At 36.3% G+C, this 20,453-nt stretch overlaps 1 protein-coding gene across 1 annotated transcript in view; it reads left to right on the plus strand.

The window, feature by feature from the left end:
- The window catches only part of TRPC3 (transient receptor potential cation channel subfamily C member 3), a 69,886-nt gene extending 51,390 nt beyond the window's left edge, over positions 1-18,496 (plus strand). Inside the window, exons 10-12 of the mRNA XM_031466597.2 lie at positions 11-94; positions 15,177-15,252; positions 17,673-18,496. Of these exons, the coding sequence (XP_031322457.2) occupies positions 11-94; positions 15,177-15,252; positions 17,673-17,815 (303 nt within the window). The 3' untranslated portion in view covers positions 17,816-18,496. The remainder of the gene's footprint in view (positions 1-10; positions 95-15,176; positions 15,253-17,672) is intronic.
- Positions 18,497-20,453: the final 1,957 nt, after the last annotated feature.

Here is a 20,453-nt window from a genome sequence, read left to right on the forward strand (position 1 = left end):
TTTTTCCTAGTTAAACCTCTTCACTCAGTCTAACTCAAGAGTTTTTGAATCACACAGTTTTAACAGCATTCTCAATCAGCCAACACGTTATCAGGTAAGCATTCATTAGACATATCTCTTATCTGTGTGTAGTTCCACATATGTCTCTGTGTTTGTGTGTGTGTGTGAATAGTGAGTAGAATTATATTCTTCAGATGTGCTATGAGGACAGAATAGAACAGAGAAAATAGTATGTTAGGTGGAGGGCACTTTAGAAATCAGAGTCCAAGTTCTCTCTCTTTTCTTTTTTTTTTTTTTTGGTTGCAGAAGAAGAGTGCTTTGTGATATTGAAAGCAAAGTGTTGCCACAATTTCCAAAGAACACTTTCACATACCTTGAGCAGAAAGCACTGGGAGATTTGGTACATTAGGAAAATAATGGTCTCACAGTATAAAAAGCTGGTACATTTATTTCTCCAGATAGTCTATTTTCCAAGTGAAATCCTAGGCTTTACTTTTGCATCAGTACTACTTTCAAATATCTGTTGCATTTTGATATTGGATGTGACATTTCAACACTATTTTCCAACTCAGAAGAGGGTATAGTCCTTCCCATCTGGTTGTTCATTTTGACTACCAAATCTTTAGATTTCTGACGCAGTACAGGACCACAAAAATGAGGATCAAGGAATTTATAATGTATGGTAATATCAATTGGCATAGTCCTCTTCATACAATTTTCTTGGAAGCAGCACATTCTGCAAAATTGCTTAGCACACTGATTGTCAAAGCCTTACTTTTTAATGGTTATATTATATTCCATTATATGGTTGTATTTAATCTATCAGCCTTCTATTGATGGCAATAGAGGATATTGCCAATATTTAGCTATTACAAGTAATACTGCAGTAAGTAACCTTGTATACATGACATTTGAAATGTGCAGATCTATAGAATTGTCTGGTTAAAGTATATGTGCATTTTAATTTTTCAACTATCATCAAACTGATTTTGATGGAGCTTGTACCAATTTATAATCTTACGATAAATGTACTAGAGTGCCCATTTCCTCCTTAATTTAGCACTAGTATGTTACCAAAGGTTTTTATCTTGGCCAAATTGTTAGGTGAAAATGGTATCACAGTGTAGTTTTACTCTGCATTCTTTGTAATGAGTGAACTTGACCCTTTTTTATGTTTAGTGTTCTATATGCTTAATACCGTATATATTTAATTTTCTTGATGGGCTCTTTGTTATAAATTAGGAGTAATTCTTTTAAGAATTAAAAACTGTTTTAAGAAAATCAGCCCTTTGCCTGTGGTGTAAATTGAGAATTTTTCCCCCAGTTTGTTGCATATCTTTTTAATATTTATGGGTGTTTTTCCCCCACCTTTTAAAAAATTTTGTGTAGTAAACTTTACAAATTTTTATGGCTTCAGATTTTGTGTTCTATTTTGAAAGCTCATCTCCCATACAAGGATATTTAAGAAAATTTTTACCCATATTTTTCTTGGTATTTTCATGGTTTCACTTTTTACATGATAATATTTGATCCATATAGAATATATTTTGATGCAACATGTGGATGGAGATCCAGTTTTTTTTTCAGATAATTACACAGCTGGTTGTGTTGAAGAATGTATCTTTTCTACTGATTTGAAATACCACCTTTATTGTTACTAATTAATATGTCTACTTAGGTATATTTCTTGGCTCTAGGTTTATTTCTCTGTGCTATATAACCAAATTCTTACAGTTTAAAACACAATCAAACAAAATACACAGACACACATACATACGTCCTTTCTTCAAGATTCTTATTTTGCATAGTTTTCCTGGTTATTCTTCCTTTTTTATTTTTCTGTATTAACTTTAGCATCAGCCTGTCTAGTTTGCAAAATATTGTTGGTATTTTTTATTGTGATTGTGTTCACTTAAGTAGAATTGACGTTTTTACAATGTTGTGTCTTCCTTTTCAAGAACATAATGTACCTTTCCATTTGTTCAGATCTTCATTTGTGTATTCAGTATCATTTTAAGGTAGTCCTCAGAGTGTGCGTATTAGTTAGGATTAAGTTTGGTGCAAATCACACAGTATCACCGAATACCAACCACCAAGTAGCTGGAAGAACATAGAAATATGTTCCTCTCTTTTTTTCAAGAATTCAGGAGGTAGTCATTCCATTGATGTGGTATCTCCCAGTGTTGGGGCCCCAGGCTGTTTCTATCATACTGCTCTGTCATGATTGCATTTCATTCTGACATGATCTCATGATCCAAGAAAGTTACTGGGGCTCTTCTGCTATTACTTCTGCATTACAAAATACAATCAGAAGGTGATAGGGAAGGAAGATGCCTCCTTCCTGTAAGGAACTTCTGTCAAGTTACACAAACGACTCATCTGCAATGGAGGCTGGGAAATCAGTCTTAATTCTTAGTGGCCATGTGCTGAGCTAAGAAGCCAGGGAAGAGAATTGGCAGGCTCTAGTGAAGTGGATTATATTATTTGTCTGGTGCTTTGCACATACTTATATCTATGTTATTTCATTTATAAGTTTCACATTTTATCTTTTGACCCTCCAGCTCTATAATATGAAAAAAAATCAATGTGTTTATTTTATCTTTCACCATTTCCCCCTTCTCTTACCAGGTTTTGTTAGTTAAATCATTAGAACTTTGAGTTGGGGACAAAGGACAAAACACACAAACAAAAAAGACAAAAACCTTTCCTCTACCTATTAGGTTCAGTCCCTGAGGCCTGTGAATTAAACTGACAAAAGATAGATTAACAGGAGAAAAACAGTTTACTTACGCATGCAAAGTACAAACACCTGTGAGAGAACTTGGTGATGAGTAACTCAAAGGGGTAGTTAGAATTTGGGGCTTATATACCATCCTAAAAAGGGGGATTAATTTCTGGAGAAGTGACAAGACAAAGGAAAAGAGATTTGGGCTCTTAGGGGTGGTAAATTGTGGGAAGGTGAATATATGGGAGATTATTGTTACTGTAGAAATGTCATGCAACTCTGTGCCAACTTTCTGTGTCCAGTGATGACGGTAGTTTTTCTTCCCCTAGGAAATGGGAGAGGGAAAGGGGAGGACCTTCACAAAGGGAAGTTTATGTCCTGCTTTTAGGCAGATGGGAGGAAGGCAGTGAGCTCTTTCCACGTTTTCTGCTTCTGAATTGACTTTAGGTCAAAATAATCCTATGTCCAAGTGATGTATTTTGGGGTGGCGTTTTCTGATCCCCTTCACTACCTTGTCAGGATTATAACCCACATTTGTTTGGTTTTAATCCCACAGTTAAACAGAGTCAGTACTCACCACCAGTCTTTTTGACATAAGTTTCCATTAATCTCTTTGTCAGCTAAAGTTTGTCTTCCTCTAGTTCCTTCAAAAAGAGTTTCTGGGAACCATGTTATCTGAGTTATGTAATGCTCTAAATTGCTTTCTATTTTCTGTATATCTGTGTGGACTAGCTGTAAAATTCTTACATGTGACTTTATTTTCTTAATGTATTGGTAAACATTACTCCACTGTTCCTACGATGGAACATTGAAAAGTTTGAGGCCAGCCTGATTGGTTTTCTTACATAGTTGACCCGAGATTTTGAATTGAATGCTCAAATTTTCTTCGTTTATCTTTTAAATCCAGTAACTTGCTACTAATTGTTCTACTTGTACGTGAGTCTGTATGAATTTTTCCTGGCACAGAGTATAGCCTTTCAATCTGCCAAGTCTTCTTTTATTTCTGAATAATTTCCTTGAACTGTATCTTGAAATATTTTTTTATGTTCCATTCTACTGAGTCTCTTCCTCCAAGATACCAATTAGATGCCAACTGAATCTTCTTTGCCTGTCTTCCACAGCTACCATTTTTTCTCTATGCCCTTTGAATTTTTCATCCATTTCTCCCTTTTGGGTCCTTTTTTCTTTTCCTATATTTTATTCCTGTCTATCTTCACATGTGCTGCTTCAAAAATATCTTTCATTTCTGTGGTGATTTTGTGTCTTTTCTTCCTCCTCTTATTGAGGTTTTCCAACTTATATATCACTTCCTTCTTTGGCTCATTATATTTCCCCTGACCTCTTTGTGCTCGTATTTTAAAGACATGACTGCCTCATCATATTTTTGAATTATGATTCGATAGATTATGTTTCAATAGTGGCATTATGTCTTTTGATCTTTAACATTTTTCTGGTGAGTGTTTATTATTTGCTGTTTGTTTTATCCATCTTTCTTGGACTAGCTTAGTATAGATTTCTGTAGATTCCTTACTGACTGTTACTTGGTTTTGAATGAAGTAAGTTTTCCTCAGACCAGCTACTTTCAGGAGGTTGGAGAGGGGTCAGAGAATTCCAGGGCCACGTTCCAGGCTGAGGAATTTGCCTTTGGGCCCAGGGTGCTGCCTGTGGGTTCAGTTTATTCTTTATTTCCCTCGTCAACCATAGCACTGTGGTACTTTGCACAAGGCAGACTCTCCCTCTCCACCTCACTGACAAAGCGCTTCTGGCAAATAGGGCTTCTCTTTATCATTTCTCCTGCAGTTCTGGATTCTAAGCTTCCGTAGACTTTGTATCAAAAGGTCAAGGGATGTTCTCAGCCATGAATGTCTGCTTTTGGCTTTTCCCCACACCTTCATTTGACCTTTTCATCTAACCTTTCTAAAAAAGAACATGGATTCCTCTAAGTCTCATTAAAGAAGGAGTGAGTGTTTCTGCTTCCTATACTCCTTGATGCTTTTAAGTGATTTAGAAGAAGTGGAGGAACTTCTAAGTTTACTGTTAAATTGAAAATTGCTATATTTCTACATGAGATGATCCTTGCTAAATGCCCAGAGACTCCAGAATCCTGTACATTTCATATTTTCTAAGCAGAATTCCCTGCGCCTGTGGTATAATCTTCTGTGGCTCCCCAAAAGTGAGAGTAGAAAAAGAGAAACTGAGGCTGAAAGTCTCAATCAGCTATGTACACATCAGTCAAACTTCATATAAATGCCTTGATTATATTTAAATAAAATCTCTTTGTTATGAACTCCATGAGTGATAATAATTGGTTTATTTGTTATGGATTTTTGTTTCATGCAGTGTGATTATAATATACAACTTACCTTAAAGAAATTCCAGATCTTAATCTGCTAAATGGGGATTTTTCCTTCAAAAGGGTGACCTTTGGGATACACTAGTTCTAGTGATTCTACCACAGCTCAGAACATTTTTGGAATAATCATACTTTTATGATTAGTTTATGAGACACACCAAAGTGCTTTATTATTTTCTCACTACTGAACTTAGCTAATTATTCACCTTATTAACAAGACTCAGTGCTATCTGACTTCACATTTTTTTCAAAAATAGTCACATCCGCCTTGAAAGAAAATGTGGCCATCACCAATCAGGTCATCACCTTACATGTTTTCCATTTAGATGAGTATTTCCTCTTCAAAACAATTACTTCAAAGACAGAGATTCAAATGTGCCTCAAAGGGCAACAAAGAAAAAGTTTCAAAATGCTTTGATCAATGGCATTATTGTTTATATTAATATTATTAATAGCATGCCAAGGCAATTTTTTTTAATGTATGTACAGAATTTTTGGTAAACAGGGATGATTTTTCTGGAGAACATAAAGACTTGGAGATAGCCATGATTGAATTCTGCTCATGAATACCTGGGTTAATTCAAGTTAAAGTACCAAGACATGCTGAGTCCTGAAGAAATGGGAATATAGTGTAAGACTCCACGAAAGATGGGCTGAGGGTTCTTGGGGCTTTTGTCTCTCCGCTTTCTGGTGTGGCAGTTCTGCTTTAATAGCCTTCTTCGGCTTGAGAAGACCTTTGGCCCATATGGTCTCTGATCCAACCCATGCAGGCCTGGTTTTACTGGAAGCACATGGCCCTAAAGGAGGCAACAGGAGGCATTCACATGAAGCTTCGTGGCACAGTCAGGATATCCTCTATTGATAGACATCTGTGAAGCTTCATGTGAATGCCTCCTATTGCCTCCTCTATTATGCATGGTCCCAGGTTATAGGAACACAAAGATATAGTCCTTGGCTTTAAGGATCTGTTCCCTGGAGTGGAAGGGCAACATTGAGGTGGAGAAGAAGGGAAGGGGAAAAAAAAAGTAGGTGAACATTCATACAACCCTCAGATGTGGCTGTCTGGTACAGGTGAGATGTACTGAACCAAACTTGGGCCCACTCGCCCGTACGCAAGGCCCATCTACTGACACCAGTGGTGAAGGGAAGTGCAGGGTTTACTGTAAAGGAGCCAATAGAAGGAGGACTAGTGGCTCATGCCCTAAAACCTCGAATTCTCCAAAGGGTTTCAGGAAAGCATTTTTAAAGGCCAGGTGACAGAGGGGCATCCCAGCGTATGCGATCAGCTGTGCACAAATCTCTGATTGGCTGATGGAGATCCTTTGGCTCCAGTGCATCTCGGGGCTATGTGCTCACAATCATCAAGTAGTTAATTTCTTCCATTTGGTGGTGGTTTTACCATTTGAAAAACTCAGGAAATGTGCATCAGTTACAGTTACCTAGGCACATCAGTCAGAGAGGAGCTAAAGCAGAGGACGTGGGGGAGGGGTCTGTCCCAGGAAGGCCCTATAGGGTCTTGATCAGTTCCAGGAACCCAGGGGAACCCAGAGAAGGGAACTATTTGAAAACTGATCAAGTAGAAGAAGCAAATTTATTCTCTCTCCAAAGAACAGAACTTGGACAAGTAGTTAGAAAGTACAGTGAAGCAGATTTTGGCTCAATACAAAGGAATTTTTTAACAGCTACAGTTGTCCAAAAATAGAATTAACCAGCTGTCTGGAAAGAGTAGCAGGGTCTGAATCACAGATGTTTTCAGAGGCTGTGCCATGGTAATCCATCCGGGTGTGTCACAATGAGTGGTATGAAAAAATGAAAAACACAAGATTTCCAAGGACCCTTCCCTCTCTAACATTCTACTCGCTGCTTCCGAGTTCTTTATGTTTGTCTAAATCAGTCTCATTACCTTATATTCATACTTTATAGATTGCTGAAATTCATATTATAGAACCTACTGATGTCAGTTAAATTTGGCTTCTCTGTAGGCACAAGCGAGAAAATGAATGTAAGAGTGCCTGAGAATGTACTTAATAGTTGTTAGTTGAATTTGAATCAATAAAAAATAATTAAGTGAAAAGACAAGTTTTGTGGCCTTTCGGGAAGGAAGGGCAAACCCAGATATCCAACCACCAAAATCTCATTCCTCCTCCCAGTCTTAATGGAGGGCTGAGAAATGAACTTGGATTTCTTTGCAAGAGGAAATGTTCGAGGTCACTACTACCAAGCTGTCCATACCTTGGACAGAAAATATCCATAGTCCACTCCACAAAGTTACAACATCTTCCTTAAAGAGTGACTTACATGCTCATACCAAGAAATATGGATAATTCCTGGAGGTTTGTGGAATGTGGAAGTTAATCTATAGACTTCTATTGTGTTAGCAATTTAACCAAGAGGGAAAGATGATTCGGTTATAGATCAGTTTAATTTGGGGTACTGGGTTTGATTAAAGAATCCGTTGGAAATTTAGGTGAAATAATATTTTAAATGATAATTACTGCATACAAGTTTCATGATCCTTGACTGTAGTATCACCATTATTAAGATTGGCTAATCAAGAATTGCTTTATAAAAGAAGCATAAATTATAATAAAAAATAATAGTTATATTAATTGAGCAGCTTCTATGTAATCTACCTGTATTGTCTTTTACAAGATTGATTCTAACATTTCCACTATACAGATTAAGTCACCAAGATTCCACAGCTTACAAGTAATGGAGTCATAACTCAAATCCAGGTAATCTGTCCTTGCAGCCTGCTTTCTTAACCTCTACATAGTACTAACTTGGGTTCACCAGACAAGCTGCCTGAAAGAATGGAAAGGCTAACTTTTCCCCCTTCTTTGAGCTGAACATCATTTTGGAATTCATACCAATTATCTTTCCAATGTGAACTGAGGGATGGACTATTACCACGTAGTGTCATGTGTGGGGAAACTGATTTGTCCAATAGCAGGTGTCTTCTTGCCTTTTACAGGGACTCAAACTTGGTGCAGTGGTTGATAAAAATATTTAAGCTGTAAATATTAAGGGAAACATTTTTGTGGGATACATGGAAAGCTTAAAACACATTAAATTTTGAAGGGAAAAAAATTAAGCCTGTAACCATAATTTTTTCCCTGCAGGTTAAAGATGAAATGGAGATGAATATATTTTCCTGGTTTCCCTTCACTGAGGGAATTTAATCTGAGTAGCTTTGTTCAGGATGTTTCTAGGGAACTTGAACACTGTATGAATGTTTAAAATATTTTAGTTTCTTGTTATCATCCCTTCTGGCAGTAAATGCCAGTTTTCATAGACTTTCTAAGTGCAGTTTTGGATAACGTTACATAAATATTTTATTATACTTGAGAATGCGGGTAGCAATATCTTAATCTTCAAACTTTATTTTTATATATAATACTAACAAGAGCTAATCTTTTCTAAGCAGGAACTATGCTTTTACGTGCATTTAATTATTTAATCTGCAGAACTTATGAGTTGAATTTTGTTACCCCGCATTTTGTAGATGAGGAAATGGATGTTCAAAGAGTTTAAACACCTTAAGTTCACCCAGCAGGTAATTAAAAGCCTGCATTCAAATTCAAGATTTTTGTCTCCAAAACCATTCTGACTCACTTTAATTTTTAAGAGGTTTTCTTATCTTTTGTAGAGATACGATTTCTAAATAATGCACTTCTGAATGGTACTAAATAAGACCCTTTTAAGCCCTGAGTTATTCTCAGTTTCTTTACAAGCTACAGTTTTTACAACTTTGTAAAAGTGAAAAACGTTTGTCTCTTTGTCATGACTGAAGGACTATTATCGGTACTGAAGATGGAATGAATGCCCCGGCCAGGGAGGCACATCAGTTTGCTAGGCAGCATTAAAAGCCTATTTATTAGAGCATTTTAATTGCTTTTATTTTGTTATGTTTTAAATTTTAATTGTGAACTATTTCAAACACGGAGAGGTATCACAAAATAATCCTGTTAGACATCTATGCCACTACCATCTTAATTTAATGAATATTAACATTTTGCCATATTCTTTTTGGACTTTTTTATAAGAAAAATTTGATACAACTAAAATACCTCTACCCTATTACATTACCTTTCATCCCTCCCTAGTGATCTTCCCTACTTTGAAGTTCATGTGTGTTTTTCCCATGCAAACTTTTATATATTTAATACTTACATAAGTATATTCATACCATTAGGTGCTAGTTTTATGTTTTGGGAATATGCATAAATAAATATTACATATTCTGCTTTTTTCACTTATCTTTATATTTTTGAGAATTATCTGTATTGATACACATATGTCTTGTTCTTCATTCTAACTGTTGTATAATATCCCATTGTATGAATAAATGATTTTTGTTCATTCATTCGTCTGTTGATGAATATTTAGCTTATTTTCCATTTTTGACAATTATAAATAATGCTGTAATGAACTCTTAGTAAATGTCTCCTTTTGCACATTTGTAAGAGCTTTTCTGGGTTGTATACCTGGGAGTGGTTCTATCAATTTCTGTTTCCGATAACAGGGTACAAGAGTTTCCCAGTGTTCCCACAAGCACTTGATATTATCAGATTTTTTTAAAAGAACACTATGAACTCATCTACAAAACAGAAACAGATCCTCAGACTTAGTAAACAATCTTAAGGTTATGGGGTAAAGGGAGTGGGAGGGGATAAATTTGGGAGTTTGAGATTTACGAATGTTAACCACTATATATAAAAATAGATTTTAAAAAATAAATAAAATTTAGCCAACTACAAAACAATTTCCCTCTATGCTTTTAAAAATGTCAGCATCTTATAAGACAAGGAAAGGCCAAGGAGCTGTTCCAGATTAAAGGAGACTAATGATACAGGATATGTAAAAGCAACATGTGATCCTTGACTGGGGAAATGAGACAGAACATGGACTATGTATTAAACGATTTACCTCATGTTAATTTTTATAAAGTTTGATCATTGTAGCATGGTTATATAAGAGAATATATAGAAGATACGGAAGTATTTAGGGATAAACGGACATGATGTCTGAAAATTATTCTCAAATGCTTTAGCCATAAATAATGATAGACACAGAGAGTAAGAGAAGGCAAATGTGGCAAGTTTCTAACACTGGTGAATCTAGGTGAAAGGTCTATTTGAAGTCACCTTATTTTACTTCCAGATCCTCTATGGGTCTGAATTGTTTTCAAGAGAAAAAAAATGTTTGCCAAACTTATATATGTGAATTGGTATTTGTTTTTTTAATTTATACTTCTCTGACTACCAGTGAGATTGAACATCTTCTCATCCATTTGTTGGCCATTCAGTTTTCCATTCTTGTGAATTTAAATTCTTTTTCCTAATTCTGCTTGGCTGTTTGTCTTTACCCTATTGACCTGTCAAAATTCTATCATGTTCTGAATGCTGATTCTTTGTCAGTGTGTTTTGCAAGCAATTTCTCTCACTCTTTGGTTTGTCTTTTAACTTCATGTAATGAGTTCAGTAAGGAGTCCCAGCCTGTGAACGTATAAAAGTGACTTCATTTTCAGTGATTTCCCACTAACTTGTCTTATTTTGAACTCTTCTTTTCTGCTGAATGGAGGATCCCTTTACAACATCTTGTCAAGACCTTATAACTTTCCAATGACTTTCGGTTGTTAGAAAGTCTCTTTTTTTTCATTAAAGAGACAGTTGTATTTATTTTGAAACTTAAATTACCAAATCAAATCTAGCGCCCTCCTCCTCACCCATCAGAGAGCTACACCTTTGTGTGACTGGTGGCTGAAGGCTGTGGTCTGCTTTGTTCCCACCTCCCCTGCTGACTCTTCTAGGTGCTGGTCCTCTGCCACGCAGAGAGGGAGGAGGAAGGAGCCAAAGGCAGACGTCTTTTCCCTTCATTTAACTGTAGGGTGCAGTTCCCTCCATGTTGTTTGTCACCACTGCTCTAACACTGACCAAAGTTTGTTGTTCTGCCTGTGGCAGGGCACTGAAGTGCTGACTGTCTAATAGAGCAGGGGCAAGTTCAGAGGATTTTAACAGGCAAGGTGGGCTGCTTCCCCTTTGCTCAGCTCCCTGACGCAGAGATTTGGCCCTGACTTGCGATGTGGGTCTAATTGTCTGAGCCTCGTTTACTGAATAGAGTATCGTTTCCCTCTGATGTGTATTTCACACAACTATATAGTGGAAATGTATATCTGTCAAGTATTGAGATTAAAGGTTGATCCAATGGCTGTTCCTCTTTTATCTCAGTTCTTTTTCCTTCCTGACTAAATTACCAGGAGCAAGCCAGCAAGTCTGCTGGAATAGACATTTAATTTTGCTGGATGCCAGGCCCTGTTTCATATAGGTAACCCTAATCATTATGAGTGATTACCTTAGAGTTCATTCTTTCCTTAGCTTCTGGGGAGGGGTTGGGGCAGTGCACCCCTCCCTTCCATGCAGGTAAGACAGAGAATAGCCTCTCTCCCCCAAAAGCCCATGATCCCTCCCATGTCTCATTCCTTTTCCTTGTGGGGAGTGAGGAGGAAGTTGGTGGTAAGTTCAGTACTGGTCTAGTGATTCTCAATAAACCCTGAAGGGAGGGAGATGGCTGGCTCCAACAGCAAGTGACAACGTGGTCTTAGACCATGGGGTACTTGGCATCCTTTATCATCAGTTTTGGGTTTATCAACAATTCCAGGACAACAGGAAAAATCCCATCTGACATATGGTTACATTTCATTGGTATCCTTCCTTGTATGAAAGTTTTAAATTGTCATAATAGGGTCAGATTTATCAACCTTTTCCTTATGGCTTAGCCTTTCTGTTAGCTTTCTGAAGAAACATTTCCCTATTCCTTTCAAAGTTTTTGCTTTGCACATTTAGATCTTTCATCCATTTGGGTCTTCTTTCTGTGTGTGGTGTGAGGAAGATCTAATTTTAACTTTCTCATAAGGATAGCCCATCATCTCAGCACCATTTGTTGAATAGTCTTTTCTTTCCTACTGATATGTATTACTGCTTTTCAAGCTGCTTTTAATGAATAAACATTTCTTTGTTTTTCCTTTCTATAGGAATCTGCCTGCACTGTCCCCTAAACTTAATTATATCCCTGATATGTTTACCCATCATAGTGAATTGTTCCAATGAACTTTGTGTTCACTGTTGAATCCCCAGTGCCTAGTACCTGACACAGAATTGATCTTCACTAAATATTTGGTGAATGAATGAATGAGTCCTGGCCGAGATCCACCCAGCTGTGAGTCTGTCCTGGAGTCCAGTTTCCACACAACTCAGCAGATGTTATACATATTTTATTAAGACCGATAAAATGGGCTTTTCCTTTTCCATAGCATGGCTCCCTCTTGATCTGTCATTATTCTCTGAGACAGACATTTCAAATCATCCTAGACTTCTCCCTTTTACTTGACCTTGGCATCTAATGGATCACTTCAGTTTATAATTTCTACTTTCTTAAAACTGAGATATATTTTTCACTCTCACGATACCTGCATTTTAGTTCAGATCTTTTTTCCTTTCCGTTGTTATCTGTTTACTGTGCTATTTGACATATTCATAAGAATATGTGTAACACATAATTAATTATGAAGGATAATTACATGCATACCTAGGAAACCACCACCTCCCCAAGAGTGATAGCGTTATCTGTCCATTGCTTCTCCATGGGTCTCCTTCCTAGACCGCACCCTTACCTCCACCGAAGGGGTAATAACTATCCTAAAGTTTGGGTTTCTCATCTTCTTGCTTTGGTTTTCTTTTCAAATATAGGTTTGTTTGTTTGTTTGTTTTTTAACATTTTTAATAGTCCTAAAAGTACATCATGTAGATTTCCTCATTGTTGAGTAACTTTATAAGAATATTTTCATACTTCGTGAAGTCTGCGAGTTGAATTTTTCATTCAACAGTAATACTTCTAAGATTCATCCATACTGTTGTGTGGCTGTGGTTCACTAATTTCAGTAATTAATTTCATTAGTGAACACAATGACAGTACGTTCTATAACATACTATGATTTATTTGTCTCTTCTCCTCTTGGTACTTGTTTGGATCATTTCCAGGTTTTTTGCTGTTTCAGACGAGATTGCTGTAAACATTGTTTATGTTTCTTGGTCCACATGTGCAAAGATTCTCTAGGCCCTGTACCAAGGAGTGAAATTTCTGAGTGAAAGCATACTCAAGTGTTTAACCTTAAAAGATAATGCCAGATCGGTAGGGGATTAAGAGGTACAAACTATGATGTATAAAATAAGCTACAAGGATATATTGTACAGCACAGGGAAATATAGCCATTGTTTTATAATAACTTTAAATGGAGTGTACTCTATAAAAATACTGAATCACTGTGTTGTATACCTGAAACTAATATAATATTGTAAATCAACAGTACTACAATTGAAAAAAAAAAGATAATGCCAAATTGTTTTCCAAAGTGATCTACGTATATTCAGGCCAGTAAAGTACAAAAGTCCCAGTGATCCATGTCCTTTCCAGCACTTGGGATTATAAGATTTATTAATTTTTTCCCTTTTTAGATGTAAAATTGTGTCACTCCCCCCCCCCCAGTTTTACTGAGATATAATTGACACACAGCACTGTATAAGTTTAAGGTGTACAGCATAATGATTTGACTTACATATATCATGCAATTATTATCCTAATGAATTCAGCGAACACCCACCATCTCATATAGATGCAAAATTAAAGATATAGAAAAATTTTTTCTTGTAATGAGAACTCTTAGGATTTACTCTCTCAGTGGCTCATATATAACGCACAACAGTGTTAATTGCATGTATCATGTTGTACGTTACATCTCTAGTACTTATTTATCTTATAACTGGAAGTTTTTACCTTTGACTGCCTTCTCCCAATGCCCCCTCCCCACAAGCCCCTGTATCTCCTTTTCATTGTAATTTATATTTCCCCAAGAAAAGAGATTGAGATTGCTTTATATGCTCATTGACCATTCACAGTTCCATTTCTGTGAAGTGCCTGTTTGTCTTTTGCCCATTTTTCTATTGGATAATTTGCATTTTTCTTATTAAAAAGTTCTTCACATATCTTGGATCCAAATTTTTTACCAGCTATAAGTATTATCGGTATTTTCTCCCAGTTTGTGGCTCGCTTTGCTCCCTCTCTTTATGGTATCTTTATAAACAAAAGCTTTAAGGAAGTTTTAATTGTAAGGAGGTTGAGTTTATCAATCTTTTCTATTGTGATTAGAATTGTTTATCTTGTTTAAAAAACATCTAGCTCAACACTGAATTTATAAATGTATTCTCCTGTACTTTCCTTTAAAGGATTTAAAAGCCTTATCTTTCACATTTAAGATGCATGTGGAATTCATTTTTGTGTGCATGGTATGAAGTAGGGCTCCAATTTAATTTTCTTCATACGGATAAACAATTATCTTGTAAAAGCATTTATTTAGATTGAAATATATTCACAATATATATTGCTATGAGAGGAAAACATAATATAACAGAATATATGGTATTTCTGAAAACAAAATGTAGTAAATGTAGTAATTAATATACATACAACATTTTAAAAAATATTGGAAGGACATACACTAAAATAACAACAAAGATTATCTTTGGGCAGTGGGATAACTGATGATTTTTGTTTATTTTTTTCTCTCTGTATTTTCCAGGTTCTCTCTATTGAGCATATATTTATATAGTTTTTAAAACAGTGAGAAATAAGGTAGTGTCTATAGATGATAATATATTGTCAGCACCTTGAAGAGAAGTCAGTAGTTGAAAGAGAAACCATAAATTGAAGCCTTTCAACTGAACTTTTTTTTTTTAATAACTTCTTGCATTCCCAGAGTAGGGTGTGGGTGGGTGACGGTGAGGGTGTGGGGGTGAGGGTGTGGGGGTGAGGGTGAGGGTGAAGGGTGGGCAAGAGGGATGTTTGTGGATTATTCAGTGAGACTCAGTACAAGATGAAAAGGGATTAAATTCTGAAAGCTGAGTGTGTTTTCTGTAGATAGTTACATACAATTTCTCTGCCCTGAATTGTTTGCTTTACAGGTATGTAAGGTTCTTTGGAGAATAGGATCCAGATTACTTATGTATACCATTGGTGACATAATTTTTTTTTTTGGCCCAACAGCAGATAATGAAAAGACTTATAAAGAGATATGTTTTGAAAGCACAAGTAGACAAAGAAAATGATGAAGTTAATGAAGGTAAGCATCTTCACCTTGAGAAACATCCTTTTACAACTAATTTAATGAACTTGGAAAACTTCATATAGAAGGATACTTTAAAAATCCAATCTCAGGTAACAGTTCGGACTCCTCCAAGATTGACAGGAGAACCTTAACGTTACATTTCTAAAAGCCTGTCTTTTTAAAGAAACAATTATTTAAAGTGTCAATCAGAGACAATTTATCCCTACAGAATGCCCAAACTGATTCTTAGAATGTAAACACTGCCATCTTTCTGGGAGCTTTTAATCCCTATTACATAAGGTAGTCCATCATTTCAGTTGTGTTTCAGTGAGTTCACGTGAGTGTTCACATTTTTCCAATGATGCAGGTGAAATAATGGTTGGTGCAAACAGAATCCACATTTTTTCCAGGAAAATCTTAACTTTGTTGTCCAGAAAGAAATCTCTAACCCACTTTTCCCATCCAGCGTTTCTCTTTTGCCTTTCACTCTTCTTCTCGTGCCTATTTTTCCAGGCATATCCTAGGCAAGGCATCTGTCTGGACTATAAAATTTTTTTATCAAAGGCTGGGGTGCAAGCCAAAGCACAGGTCCAGAGATGGAAAGAAATCAACCTGGGAGAAATAAGTTGCCCTAAAAACAGAAAGGGCAATTTTCGACACCAATGAGATGCCATTAGATCTACCTGCACTGATAAGAAAGGGCTAGCCTAAATAAAATTTTTGATGAGCTTTGATTAATGCAAGGAATCCCTTGCAAGTCTGAGTCAGTACAATGGTATGTGGATATAGAAAAGAAATCTAAGAATGTGTGATTGGGAACCAGCAAATATCCAATCACGGTGACCTAGAAACAGCCTCAGGGAGACAGGATTGGAATTAGGTTTTAGTTTAGAAAGCAGAAACCTAGTCAGTTGTCCCTGAAAACAAACAAAAAAAGTAAGTGATGGGGGGAATTGAGCCACCATAACATCGTCAAAAACAAGGTGCCATCTTCCAAGCCCTTTTACCCAAAAAAGGAAAATGAATTAACGAGAATTTGGAGTTTTGAGCAAAGTTCTAACTAAGAAAGTATATCATTTAACTCAACCTCCTCGTTTAATAAATGAAGAAACTAAATGCTGAAGAGGTCGAGTAACTTGTGTTTCCTGTATTGGCAGACTAAATTCGACACTTAGTGTCTAGGCACCCCAGAACTCAAAAACAAGGAAGAAGGATATGGCAGTAAGGAGGTGAAAGGGGGCGCACTGGGCTTATGGTCCAAATAGGACACTAATTGGTATGAGAATCCATTTCTTCCACCAGACTGGCCTCGTGATTTCAAATTTGATCAGTTTATTTTGTCTATAGTGCCATTTGCAAAGGAATAAGCACTTTTTTTTTTCCACTGCAAAAGGAATCAACAAATGTTTTGTCTGTATTCTTAAAGGAGAGTTAAAATTCCTTAAAATAAAAAGGTTCTGACTTTTATATAATAAAAGAACATAGAGATTACACTTTAAAGCATCATAAAGATACCAGGAAATACCAATAAAAGATACATTTCTCATGTGATTCTATTGTAAAAAACTGTTAAAGTGCCAGTGAGTTGAAGAATCATTTCTTAGATTCAAGATAAATTCCTGTCCCAAAGTTTACCTTCCAAGGCCGGTGGCTTATCTACAATTATTTGCAAGAGAATCCAGTTTTTGATTGCAGTCTACATATGCTCAAAATACTGCCAAGATGAATTATGGGAATAGTTGTGTTTTAATAGCCAGAAGTCTCCTGTGGAGACTCCTATGTATGTACACGTTGCCAGTGGCATCACATCTAAACTTAATCTCACCATTGCTTGTTATCTCCTTAAATATCCGTCCCCTCGGCCACACAAACTAATCTGTTTGTTCCTTGACTCCCTGTTCATTACTGTTACCCTCCCTAAGAAACACCCCTAAACTTTTTCCTTCCTTTTCCTTACTTCAAACTTGACCTAAAATTTACTTCCTCCATGTATTTTCCTGTTAAATAGATTGACTCATTTTTGGTAACGTTTTGTTTTGCTGGGGTTCCTTTCCATCCTAGCAGTGGGCAATGATCTATGCAGGTGTCAGCCCTTATGACTGAGGGACTGGAGGAACTCCCTGAAGACAGAAGGGAGATACTCTGCTTATAGAAATCACTCCATGTTAAAAATTGGCTGAGCCACAGGTCAATACTTGAGCTTAGTTTTACTTTTAAAACATAGATGGACTATTTTTATAGCTTTTCCCAAAGGTCAGTACGTTTTTAATGGCAGACACTTCTTAAACATTTTAAAGGAAAAAATCTGAAATAACTAAATTAGAGATGTTATGAGACCAATGTATTCATAGTGTATGAATTTCAGTCTTTATTTTTTTTCTAAATCCAAAGAGCAAATTACCAATTAAATATTTTCTTTCATACAAATACTCTAGGTGAATTGAAAGAAATCAAGCAAGATATCTCCAGCCTTCGTTATGAACTTTTGGAGGACAAAAGCCAAGCAACTGAGGAATTAGCCATTCTAATTCATAAACTCAGTGAGAAACTAAATCCCAGCATGCTGAGATGTGAATGATTCAGTAACCTGGAATTATGGCTTTGACTATAGCACAAATGTGGGCAATAATATTTCTAAGTATGAAATACTTGAAAAACTATGGTGTAAATTTTGGTATTAACTACCTTTATCATGTGAATCTTTAAAAGTTAGGTCTTAATGATTTTACTGTTTTATCACATGCAAATGGTCTTCATTTTAATTGTCTGCCTTGACATGACAAACAACGACATGCCATTGTATTTAAAGGCCCAATATTACCACATTACTGACATTTTTGTCCATTTCAGAATAAACTCTATGTCTTTGCACTACCTGTTTGCCTCCAAGAGACTGTAAGCTCCTTGGGGACAGGGACCATGTCTTGTTCATCTTTGTGTCTCCAGCATCTAGTACAGTGCCTGGTACATAGTAGGTGCTCAATAAATGTTGAAACCAACTCAACCGAACTGCCAACAAAATACAAATAAAAATTAAAAGGCGATCACTATTGAGCATACCTTCCCTTGTCCAAGTGCTGAAGAGATTTTTTTCAATAGAAACTGAAGAGATTTTACAAGCAGCTATGACTTGGTCAGATTTTCTTAGAATTTTTGGCATGACTGAATGAAGAATTTCACAGTGAAATGGGTTAATAGAAAATCTAATTACATTAACCAATTTAAGTTTCATAGAATTGTTCAAAACAACACATTACAGATTTTTCTAAACTATATACTGTTTACTTTCTGTTTTAGATTTTCATCTGTTGTTTTTCAGTAATATGAATTTAGTCAGAAGGGTGGTGAATTTTTAAAGTCGGGGGTTATGCAGGGTTGTTAGTTTGGTATAACCTCCTAATTTCTGCCTCTGATGCTTTAACGCTAAATAAATTATCAAAAACTGTCTTCGTATCTTGCCTGTTAGCTCTACTCTGACTTTTGGAGGGTATGCTATGGGAAAAAATGGGAAAGAGGGTGTGTACCTGGAAAGGCACATATCCAATCATCAACAAGTGTGTTTCATTTCCCTTTGAGGCATCTCTTGCCATCATTGCTTACAATGATTGACATCCTTTTTTTTTTTATCAAGGCATTTCAGTTACACTTGCTACACAAAATAGACTGTGATGTATCTGTATCTGACTTACTGTATAACTGAACTGAACACTGGAAATATCCACAACGTCTCATGACTGTACTAGGAAAGGGGATACAGGCCGGTAAGTTCTCTCATCTCTGCACAGACCAGAAAATACTCAAAGAATTTTTTTAACCAGTTAAGTTTAAATCTGTCATAGAGTTATGCTTAATGTCCTGATTATCTTAAGTCTATTCCTATCAAGTCTCACCAGAATACAAATTGTGATCATAGCTCAAAGAGTTTTATAGGTTCTGAAGGCCAATTAAATACATGATACTAAAAAAATCATTACTATCATGAAGGAAGGGTTTCTAGACATGAAAACAAAAATGAACATTAATGGAACTACATAAAACTCTTTAAATATTGTTTCTTAATGTCTACTTTTTGGGACTTAAGAAAAGAACTTTATACATTTTTGCTACCATTGTAGAATATTTCATTAACTTTTGTACTATGCTAATAGCATTTTGTCTTAAACATTTTTCAAGCTTTATGTAATTTATGTTATGCCTCAGAACGGAATAAAATACTGAATTTTTCATTGTTATATGTTATATATACTTTATATTAAACCACTGAAGATGTGGATTTTCCATAATAGACAACACTTTCAGTCTTATATATAGTGTTGTCTGGGATTCCAAGTATGGAAATTTTTGCTTACAGTTACAGAACAGAATATGAAGTCATATTTTTAATTAGGGTTGGAAAAAGGTTGAATATGAAAGTGTCAGATTCAGTTAGTCTAGTATTCTTAGAGTGTTGAATAAAGATAAAACTCATGTCATCTCTGCCATGTGAGTACACACATCTTTTTCTTTAGTCCATGCTTTTTGCAACTCCAGAGCTCTCAACGTAGATTGTTTTCCCTTTATTTACTGTGCTTGTGTAAAACTAGTATGTTTTCGCTGTTTTGTTTTTTTTCTTTCTTTATAGTTTCTGGGTGGTAGTCAAGAAGGAAGACGTGATGCCAAGGTGTGGTGGGTGCTATGGATCCTATGGATGCCCTGCATAGGTTCCCTTTAATGGGCCGGTGCATGCATCTCTCAGATCCTGTGATCCTTAACAACTCCCAGCCATCCTGTTCCCCAGGGGATTGCCCTCAGTGGAAAGGAAGCCACCTTGCCGTGGTTGTTAGGACTTTCCCTCACAGCCAGCTGGGGTGGAGGCACAAAAGTCTGGCCCCTTGTGTCAAGGTAGGGCCAACTTTTTTGGTGCAGTTCATGCCTGAGAACTCTGGAAAGGATTAGGCTGAAGCTAGACTCCAGCTGAGACCTAATCTTTGTTTAGCTCCTTCCCTGTTTTACCCTGCTTCCTTCTCCCCTTCTCCTGAGAGGGTTCCCTCAATAAATCACCACATCCAAATCCTGTTAAACTTTGCTTTTAGAGAACCCACACCAAGACACAGGTATTACTGTGGTAACTTAGGGGAGAGGTGAAGATTAGTTAAGAGGATTGCTGTCAGAATTAATACTTCTTTGAGGTTAAGGATAGCCCTGGGCCAGCAAGTCCTTGCCCCACTATCTATTGT

This window comes from Camelus dromedarius, chromosome 1, assembly GCF_036321535.1.
Source record: "Camelus dromedarius isolate mCamDro1 chromosome 1, mCamDro1.pat, whole genome shotgun sequence".
Classification (NCBI taxonomy): domain Eukaryota; kingdom Metazoa; phylum Chordata; class Mammalia; order Artiodactyla; family Camelidae; genus Camelus; species Camelus dromedarius.